We start from the raw sequence: 10,888 nt of genomic DNA, 5'->3' as shown, positions 1-10,888 counted from the left end.
AGTTCTGCTGTGACACACATGGGTCATCATGAATCAGGATTGACTTGACAGCAACTAGTTATTTATTTTTTTTTCTTTTTTCCTTTTAAAGAGAATCACTCAGGTAAGGATTGAAGCCTGTCAGTTCCACATGCTCTATGATGCTAAGCCAACCGTGCAAAAATAGTACACAGTATTTCCCCAAAAACAATGGTGTACAAAGGAAGTGAAACTCTGGTTCAAGGTGGGCTTCACTAAGCAGGCGAGTGGGGTGCATATGGAGTGCACCTTCAGGTATGTACAAGAACCTCCTTGCACGTGCAGTCAAAGGACTAGCCCTTTAGTTCTCCCTAATTGCAATTTCCTGAAAAGTTGTTATTCAACAACTTGTGCCGTTCAACACAAAAATATAGGAACCTCTAGTTTTCACTTCCCTTTTCTACCACAGACAGAAGCCAAGGTAGTTTTCTAATTAAAAAGAAAAAAAATATGGAGTAATATTACTGTTCTGTCAGTGTGGTAGTTATGTCCACTTGACTGGGCCTAGTTGAGTGGCTGGGCAGCTGGATGTAGTTATTCCCCATGGTGAGATTGGTAATAAACTCCATGGTGGAATCTACTAGAGCAGCTCAGTAGCTGCTTTAGGGATGTGGTCTGCTTCTAGTACATAAGAACCAACTCTGAGGAAGGTCTCCAGCTTTTTGGCATGCTGGAACCCTACATGTAGCTGAGTCTTCATTCAGCAGCCTGGCATGCCCTGCCGATCTTGGGACTTTCAGTAGACTTGAACTAGTGGCCTGTGGTGTTGTTTGGTAACATTGGAACTGTGCCTTTTTACTTGTTGACCTTGTGTTTGTCAGTCTCAGCAGCCAGCAGCTGCCTGAGTGAAGAAAAGCCTCCAGCTTCAGTGGGCTGGGAGCAGGAGAAGCCCACAATTGAGGGGCTTTCACCCAGCCCCTAGAGCCTGGCACTTTGAACTCGGAGTTAAAGCCTCCAAACTGCAAGAGAATAAACTCGCGTTTGTTCAAGCCGTCCCATTTGTGGTATATTCCTGTCAGAGCGACACTAGGTAACTGAAACAGTTACGTGCCAACACGTGAATCCTGACCTTCTAAATGTTACTGACTAAAGTTTATCGTAAGACTAAATTACATAGAACTGAAGAGAAGCACTAATTAGAATAGACCACTCTGCTTGACAGATTTCCTGCCAGAGAATAAATCTTGCACAATTATTACTCTGCAGGTCATTAAAAAGAGTTTATAACACACTTAGATTATTTATACAATGTAGAGACAGTACATGGGTATTTTGCCAGCATGCCAGCCACTGAAAAGGAGCCTTGGTGGCCTAGTGGTAAAGCACTTGTCTACTAAACAAAAGGTTGGTGGTTCGAACCCACCAGTGGCTCTGTAGGAGAAAGACATAGCGATCTACTCTGTAAAGATTACATCCTTGGAAACCCTATGGGGCAGTTCCACCCTGTGAAGTAGGGTCTTTATGAGTCTTTATGAGTTAGAATCGACTTGATGGCTGCAGGGTTGGTTTATTGGTTTGCCAGCAGTGAAAGGACTGAGAATCCTATGTGGCCTCAGCAGAAGCAAAGAACTATCACAGTAATTGACCAGCCCATTTGATATCTTTTAACAAAAATGTGAAGGTGTATATGAATTATATATTAATATACGATTAGATGGCATCATTTGTTTCAAATTTTGGCAAAAGTAGATTTTCTTCTCATCATTGTTTCTTCATCAAAAAACTCCCTTGGTACAACTTCCTAGAGACAATATTTTTGCATTGCTGCTTCAGCCTGTAGATATCCTAATAACCAGTATTCTTTGGTTTTGGCAAGTTGTTTTAAGCTCAAGGATTGGGGGTTATGTGTAAGTGATAGCCAGCCAGTCACAAGATTCCAAGGGCTAAGGATAGTTGTATGTAACACTGATTAAATTATTCAAGTGGCAGGAGTTTGAGCTTCCCCTTGAGCCTTAACAGTACCTACAGGCAGCAAGTGCTCATCTCAAGAACTTCTGGATTGCTGGGGAATCTGTACCCAAGACTTAGGAAGGGGAAAAATGCTATACCTCTGTTGCCACTTGCCATCTTTGTTTCTGGGATCCTGTGGCCAAAATCTGGCTTACAGGTACGTTTTTTCTCTGTCCTGTCCTTTTTTTTTTTTTTTTAATCAAACCAAAGGTATCACATATTGATTAATCATAATTATTTATGTGGAAGCATAAATAAAAAGGAAGTCTCCAGAAGTTGCCCCAATATATGTTCAATTGATCAGATCATGGCAAAATTTCCAACTTGACATGGTAGAATGCTACTGAGCCTAGGTAGGTATGTATGCCATCACACGTGTGACTCCTTATAGACCCAGTTTGGTTCTTCTCCAGTGTCTTCTCTTGGAGTTGTACCTGATTTTCTTACCAGTTTTCATTTGAATCCATTGTGGAATGGGCCAATTCTGCTTTTGTTTCTTGGCCAGGTATCTCTTGATCCTGAAAGTCTTATGAGAAGACATAGCAAGGAAAGAAGGTGGCCACACTCAGCATGATGGTGGAGAAAGGCAGCTTCAGTTTTTGCTTTTTTTCAATTTTGAGTAATTAGTTGTCATAAAAATCTGAATTTTCAGCTACTCGTAAAAAATCAGCAGGTCTGGCAGCACTGGGCTCATAAAGTTCCCATGGCAACAAATCACGAATGAGTGGCAGCTACCTCTTTGTATGGGACGTCCACTCTCCAGTTTTCCCACTCTCTCCACTCTTTACTACCTCCTTTGAAGAATCCTTGAAGGCGTTTCAGTTTGTGACCCAAGAGGGACTCGACTTCTTGGTATATATATGCCCTCGGAATAGGACAAAGTTAAATACTGATCTGACTTGGGGGCTGGAATCCTGAAGCCTGGTACATGTACATACCACCAGATCATCCACACGATCCCAAGAGAGTTCCAGCCCTTCTCTGGGGACCACAATTGTGGATTTCCTAGTTAATGAAGCCTTTATGAAATGTTTCTTTGGAACCACAAAAGCTCAGTCTATACCATTGTTTGACTCTGAAGCCTTTTATCCTTTTTGTCTTTCTGTAGGTGATTAAGTGCCGTAATGAGATCATGCACTCTTCAGAGATGAAAGTATCTTCTGTGTGGCTTCGAGATTTTCAGATGAAGATCCAAAATTTTCTGAATGAATTCAAGAACATCCCAGAGATTGTGACAGTATACTCCAGAATAGAAGAGGTAAAAATATTTAACAGTTCTGGCATATGGAACTAAAGGGGAAAAAAAAAAAACCACAGTGACTCATTTAGAATTTGAAGTGTATTAAACATAAACTACATTTTAGGGTATAAGTAGGAGAAAGAATGTGCCCACCTTGTTGATAAGAAATCTGGAATTTTGCTGGGATGGGAAGTGGTCACAGTATGGTGTTAAATGGATTCCGATTAATGATGTTTCATTGTAAATCCTTTGAGTAATTTGCTGGACTATCTTTTCCATTAAATCAGTTCATATATTTGTTTGGTAATCTAACAGCTGTTGACATCTGACTGGGCTGTTCATATCCCTGAGGAAGATCAGCGAGACGGGTGTGAATGTGGAACAGGACTTTACCTGAGTGAGAGCCAAATAAATGAAATAGAAATGGAACTACTAAAGGAAAAACTTCAAGAGATTTATCGTCAAGCAGAAGAGCAAGAGGTGTTGCCTGAAGAGGTAAAAAAAAAAAAAAAAAAAAAAATTATTAAAACCTCTGTGAATAAACAAAGCAAAGAGTCAGGAAGGAAGAGTAGTTCATTTTGACATATAGCCAGTTATTATGTTTCTAATTTATATGTCAAATAGTTTCCTAAAATGAATATTATTTTCACACATAGTACTATTATGTTTTAACAAATATGTTCAGCAAACATTGGTGTACCTGCTCTGGGCCACAAAGTAGCAACATGGTAAGTGCTGATCCAGTTCTGAACAGAGTGCAGGTCAAGGGGATTGCAGAAAAGTCTTTGTGCTGAGAGGATACTGTTGAGCTGGGACTTGTAAAATAAAACTAATTTGGCAAATTGGCAAAGGAAGAAGGGTGCTCTTGGCAGAAGGATCCAGGGAATGACAAAATGAGCCCATATAGGTGTTCCTCATTGCATTGTGTTTTGCAGGCACTGCATTTTTCACAAATTGAAACTTTGTTACAACCCTGCATCAACAAGTCTATTACATTTTGGTAATTCCCTCGTTATTTCAAGCTTTTTCATAGTGCTGTCGCATCCTTAATAGACTACATACAGTATAGTGTATACATAACTTTTATATGAACTGGGAAACCAAAAATTCATGTGACTCGCTTTATTGTGATTGTCACTTTATTGTGGTGATGAGATACCAAACCTACAATATTTCCAAGGTATGCCTATATTTTGAAAGATTTTCTATGCCATGAAAACCCAAAAACAAACCATAGACCATTCTGACTCATAGCAACCCCCATTGGGTTTCCAAGACTGTAAATCTTGATGGAAGCAGACTGCCTTATCTTTTTTCCATGGAGCACCTGGTGGGTTCAAACCACTGACCTTTTGGTTTGCAGCCAAATGCCTTAACCACTGTACCACCAGAGTGCCTTATGCCATGCCAGTGTTTTTTATTCCCAGAAAGCAGTGAGGGGAAGCAAGAGAGTGAGATAATCAGACATGGTTTTTAGAAAGTTAACTTTAAAGACACATGGAGGTTGGACTACAGTGAATCAGGACTAGCCGGGAAATTCTTGCAGTCATGTGAGGGTGAGAGGAAGAGGGTATGACCTCAAGGTTGTCAAGGAGGAGCCAAATCCTGGAGATTTTTCTGGGCAGAGCACATAGATCTTAGTGGTAGGTTAGATTACTTGTGACATGAGATGAGGCTGGGGAAGGCAGAAGAAGGAAAAGGTTAAAGGATCATCTAAATGTCTTAGCTTAGAACTAGATGGTGCCTGGCTACCACTGTCAACCACTCAGAAGGGGATCAGTGCAGGATGTCCTGGATAAGAGTGGGAGAACAATGTGGAATAAAACTCAAAATCATAAAAAGGACCAAGCTTACTGGTCTTATAGAACCTGGTGAAACCCCTAAGACTATGGCCCCTACTTACCCTTGAGGCCTGGAATTGAACTCACTCCCATGGCTTCTAGCCAAACAACATACAGCCATATAAGGTGAACATTTACAATGGGTAAGTATACTCCTTAAAACAATCAACCACTGGAGATTGGAAGGGTAGTATTTGCACAGGGAGATGGCTCAGGGCAGAAATGCATAGGAAAGGAGGACACAGGAAAGAGATAACTACAGGGAGGAAGTGGGATGAGCGCTGTTATATTGTGGGGAATTGTAATTAGTGTGATGAAACAAAATGTATGAACTCTACTGTATGGAAAATGAATTTGTTCCATAAACTTTCACCCAAATCACAATAAAAACTAAACAAAAAGCGGGAGCACTGATCCCTGGAGAATGGGGCAGAAAAAAGTGTCTAGCTTAGAAAAAGGAAGGCTAATTATGGTCCTAAATCCTAATGGGTAGTACAGACAGAATGAATTCCCATTATTACATGCAAGGTATAAAAGATACTAACAGTGAAAATATTGTAGGGTTCAAAATAGTCTAGCACTAGCTGGATTCACATATTAGATCATCAAGAGATCTTGGAAAAATCATTTTACCTTTCCATTTCTCCTCGTCCTGGGAAAGTAGTTTTACTGTCTATCTCACTGAACACAGGAAGAATCTCTAATAGAAAGTATGTATGCCATTCGTAAGCCATGCTCCTTCCTGGTAAAGATGCCTGTGTAACTGTTCTGATCATCTTCCAGTGCCTTATTCAGCTTGGTGAACCTTTTGCACAGGGACTGGGTTTTTGGGTATACCTGCCCTGGCACACCATAGGCATTTAAAACAATGACTAAGAGTGTGGGCTATCGGTTCAATCTTCCATTTCTAAAGCTGTGTGCTCCATTTTGCTTTATTTGAAAATGTCATTAGAACCAACCCCAGTTTTCTCTCTGTTGCCTCTTTCAGAACATAGTACAGAGAAGACAACTCTGGAGTCAGGCTCACTGCTCTTAACTCCTTAGTAGTTTTCTCTTCTTTCTTGAGGGAACAATAGTTCTTTTCCTGTTTGTATGATAGAGGACAAATTATATCAGCACCAACACACTGAAGCCAGGAGTCTGTATAGTTGAGAGCTGGTAGGGAGCCTAGCACCCAAAGCTTTACGTGCAAGGCAGTAGCCTCAAGGAACCTCAAGGAACAGGCCCTGACCAGGTTCAAGGCCATGCAGCTGGGTATGAGGCTGGCCCAGAGGTCTCCCCACTCTGGTCCTGTGCCTCCTCACAGTTAGTGTGCAGATTCTGTAGCACCGAGGAGCTGGCAAGTGTAAGTTTTGAACCGTGATTATCTCTGTTTTATAGAGAAGGACTAGGAATTAATTGACTTGTCCTCTAGGTCACCAAGTCTTTGAATGGTGTAGAGAAATTTTCTCATTTTTCATGCTTTCTGTTTAGTAGACCATGACATTTCTCTTAATATTTCAGTTGATTAAATGTAAGTTAGGACTGATTGGCATGTATCTCTAAGAAGTTAAAGGTTGACTTTCCATAGCATGTGGACCTTGACCTCTTTTGAAAGTTCAGTACCATATATAATCCATGTTTCTCAGGGTTAGCCTCCATAGTTAGAAGATTCGATAAGAGTAAATTTCAGCGAATCTGAAGTGCCATTAATTGTAAGCTATGCCATTAGTTCAGTGACTTCTAAGAAAGGGGGGAGGTGCTGTCAGTTAATTGTAAGACACCGTTAATGGTAAGGTACATTCTAATTTGAGGTGTTCAAATATGGAAAAAAGTGTACATCTAGGAATCAAGAAATACAGTGATTATACTGTGGCCACGGGACTTTTTTTGTGAATGTGTAACAAGGTCTGTTTCTGTTTTTTATTAAAACAGTAGGGTTAGGGTTGGAAGGCTAAGTTGAAGAAGAAAAAAAAGGGTTCATGGACGTAATTTGGTGTGACAGTTCCAGCCAACACATTGTGGAGCTTGGGACGGGATTGCCAAGGAGACCATGGGAGAGGGAGTTCATAGTTTCCATTTTTTTTTCTGTTAGCTTGATGAGTCTTAATGGTATGTACAATTATTTTTAAAATTATTAAAATGCACTCTGCATGTATAACAGTGATTGTAAAACGCTTTCCACTACAGACCCAAACAGAAACAGCAGCTGCTCAGGCCTCTCGAGCACCCGGGGACACCGTGGAGTGTGTGTCCTGCCAGGGCCCATCTGTACCGAATTCAGCTCCCACCCAATAGCCTTTCAAATTGTCCACTGGCTCTTAGTGCTCTGTTAGGATCTTGGATTTAAACGTTTAGGTGACAACATTGAGAACAGTAACGTTAAATAATTTGCACATTCTTTAAAATGATTACTGGTTTCTTAAACCCTGGTAAGAGAATCTCCTTCACAGAGATCTGTGGGGAAATACAGTGAGAATGGGCAAGTGACAGGGGACAAGACAGTAGAGGAAGGGACACAAAATAACACTTCATCTCTTATAGCTCAGAAATAGTTATTGAGTGCCCACTATGTGCCAGACACAGTTCTAGAAGCTTGGTGTATGTACATCAATGATGAAAACAGACAAAGTTCCCTGCAGTGGGAGACAGACAGTAAACACAATAATTAAATTGTGGTTAGAAGAAGGGAGACTACAATGTAGAGCAGAGTAGGGGGGCAGGAGTGGTCAGGAGTGTGGCAGAATAGGGACAAGTAGCAGGTAGACAAGTTGTAGGGTGGTCAGGGTGGCCACACTGGGAAGATGCAATGTAGCAGTCCCTTGAAGGAGGAAGAATTGGCCTTTAGCATATCTGGAAGAAGAGCGTGCAGACAGAAGGAATAGCAAGCCAGCAGTGGGGCTGGAGCAGAGGGAGGGAAACAATAGTGGACAGTGAGGTCAAGGAAGTGCGGAGGAGGAGGGAGCAGGTCATATTGGGCACAGGGAGCCATTGGAAGGACTTCAGCTCCTGCTCAGTGAAATGGGAGCCTTCTTAGAACTGTGGGCTGAGGAATGACAGAAGGAGCATAAAGCTATTGTATTGAGGATGCTTGAGGGGAGTGGAGAATGGGGAGCACAAAGATAGAAGCAGGGAGGCTGCCACAGTACTCTGGGTAGTGATGACTGCAAGCTGGACCAGGTAGCAGTGTAGAGGTGGTGAGAGGTTAGGTAGATGTGGCATGTGAGAGAAAGTGAGGTGTCAAAGAGTTTGGGCTTAAGTGACGGGATAAGAATGAAGTTGCCAAGCACCTTTGGTTAGAGCAGTGCCTGGTACGTGGTAGATTCTCAGACATTTATTAAATGAATGAAGGAAGGTAGGGATGTACCAAACACAATGCTACGTATTTTTAGTAGATTATTTCTAATCCTCAGAATCGTGGATGGAGTTGGTATCATCACCCCTGATTTGTAGAGAGGTGAAGTTTCTTGCCCAAGGTCACACAGCTGCTTAACTAACAGCTGGACTTCAGTACCCAAACCTGTCTTACTATATTCTATGTGTCTAATGCTTTCAGTTTTTCCCTCTGTACTTCCAACTTCCCCTTTGCATGTGAATGTGCACAAGTCTTCCTCATTCTTAATAATTTAAAAAAAAAAAGATACAAAAAAACAACCTTTGAGTCTGCTTCCTTAACAAATGAAAATAATCCCCCAGCCATGAGTACTTCCTAAGCACATTTCAAGAGCAAATGCTGGTACTACTGAAGTTCCAAGCAATGTCCTTTACATGATACTTTTGGAGATGATTAGAAAGGAGATGTGGGATAGAAAAGAGAAGCGAGGCAGATGATGGAGGAGGAGCAGAGGTTTCTGTACCAGGCCTTGAGCAAAGGAACAGATACTGAGTAGAATGGAGCAAGCCCGGCCTTGGGAGGGTGGCGGGTACAGAGAGGATCAGGAGGTGACAGCACAAGAATCGCAGCTGCCAACAGGGGAAGTCCTTTGTCTCTTTCTTTTCTGGGTGCTGCCAGCAATTCTTGGTGTACCTAGGCTTGTAGATGTATCTGCCTTTGTCTTCCTTCATGTGTATCTTTTCTGCTCTTTTTAGAAGATATTTCTTAGAAAGGATTAGGGTTAAGGCCTACCCTACTCTGATGTATGACCTCATTAACACAACAAAGAAAACTATTTCCAAACGGGGTCACATTGACAGATACAGGGGTTAGGAGTTCAACATAACTTTCTGGGAGCACAATTTAATCTATGTTGTTGTTGTTAGGTGCCATGGAGTCGACTCTGACTCATAGCAACTCTCCCTACTCCAGAACGAAACACTGCCCAGTCCTGTGCCAGCCTCACAGTCCTTCCTATACTTGAGCCCATCATTGCAGTCACTGTGTCAGTCCATCTCATTGAGGGCCTTCCCCTTTTTCGCTGACCCACTACTTTACCAGGCATGACATCCTTCTCCAGGGAATGGTCCCTTCTGACATCATGACCAAAGTAGGTGAGATGAGGTCTGGCCATTCTTGTTTCTAAGGAGCATTCCAGCTGCACTTCTTCCAGGACAGATATGTTAGTTCTCCATAACACTGTTAAAACAGGAAAATCTATCAGGATTAAAACTGTATTCCACTTCTAAAACCAGATCCTACAAATAGACTTGTCACTTGTGCAAAATGACATGTGTACTAAGTTGGTTACTGCAGCAGTATTTGTCTTAGCAGAAAGTTTGAAATAATATGTCAAAATGTGGAATGTCCACAACTGAAATAACTATTCAGCCATTAAAAAAAAAAAAAAGAGAGAGAGACCACTCTTTATGTTCTAATATAAAAAAGATCTTTAGGATCTAAGCAAGTGGAAGAACAGTGCCTCCATTTGTGTTTTCAAAAATGTACAGATTCCAGTACATGCCTCCTCAAGATCTGTGTATTCTACAGATTGCATAGACATGTGTCATGGATGAACTATGTCCCCCCAAAATATGTGTCAACTTGGCTAGGCCATGATTCCCAGTATTGTGTGGTTATCCTCCATTTTGTGATCTGATGTAATTATCCTCCATTTTGTGGTGTGTTGTAAATCTTGTTCTTCATGTGTTAATGAGGCCTGCTATGTTAATAGGTTATATTAATGAGGATTAGGTTATGTTTGCTAAATTAATGAGGCAGGATTAGGGTGGGATGCAATAGCTTTACTCAGGTCACAGCCCTGATCTGATGTAAGGGGAGTTTCCCTGGGGTGTGGCTTGTATCACCTTTTATCTTACAAGAAATAAAAGGAGAGTGAAGGGAGCAGAGAAAGAGGGACTCAATACGACCAAGAAAAAAGAGCTGGGAATGGAGTATGTCCTTTGGACCTGGAGTCCCTATGCTCAGAACCTCCTAGCCCCAGGGGAAGATTGATGCCAAGACACATGGAGATCTCCAGGGAACTCTAGGCCCACACATGTTGAGGAGACAAGGACCTTCCCTGAGAGCTGACAGGGAGATAGCCTTCCCCTGGTGTTAGCACCCTGAATTTGGACCTCTAGCCTCCTGAACTGTAAAAGGAAAAAAAAAAATGTGTATAGATATATTTTGGCTGCTAACCAGAAGGTTGGCAGTTCAAACCCATTAGCTGCTCTGCGGGAGGAAGATGAGACAGCCTACTTCCATAAAGATTTACAGCCTTGGAAACCCAATGGGAGGTTGCTGTGAGTCAGAATCGGGGATGGCAGAGGGTATAGATACATACACATGTCAAACCAAAAACTAAACTCACTGCTGTGGAATCAGTCCTGACTCATAGCGACCCCTCCTTGGGTTTCTGAGGCGGTATCACTACAGAAGTAGATTGCCCAACCTTCCTTCCGAGGAGTGGCTGGTGGGTTTGAA

The 10,888-nt window shown here is 41.8% G+C and overlaps 1 protein-coding gene across 1 annotated transcript in view; it reads left to right on the top strand.

The window, feature by feature from the left end:
* The window catches only part of CUNHXorf38 (chromosome unknown CXorf38 homolog), an 18,148-nt gene that overhangs the window by 6,417 nt on the left and 843 nt on the right, over positions 1 to 10,888 (top strand). Inside the window, exons 4-5 of the mRNA XM_007952493.2 lie at positions 3,077 to 3,226; positions 3,524 to 3,703. Of these exons, the coding sequence (XP_007950684.1) occupies positions 3,077 to 3,226; positions 3,524 to 3,703 (330 nt within the window). The remainder of the gene's footprint in view (positions 1 to 3,076; positions 3,227 to 3,523; positions 3,704 to 10,888) is intronic.

Source organism: Orycteropus afer, unplaced genomic scaffold (genome assembly GCF_000298275.1).
Source record: "Orycteropus afer afer isolate SDZICR_OR568_19922 unplaced genomic scaffold, OryAfe1.0 scaffold00341, whole genome shotgun sequence".
Classification (NCBI taxonomy): domain Eukaryota; kingdom Metazoa; phylum Chordata; class Mammalia; order Tubulidentata; family Orycteropodidae; genus Orycteropus; species Orycteropus afer.
The sequence above is the reverse complement of the archived record's forward strand: the minus strand, read 5'-3'. Positions and strand labels throughout refer to the sequence as shown.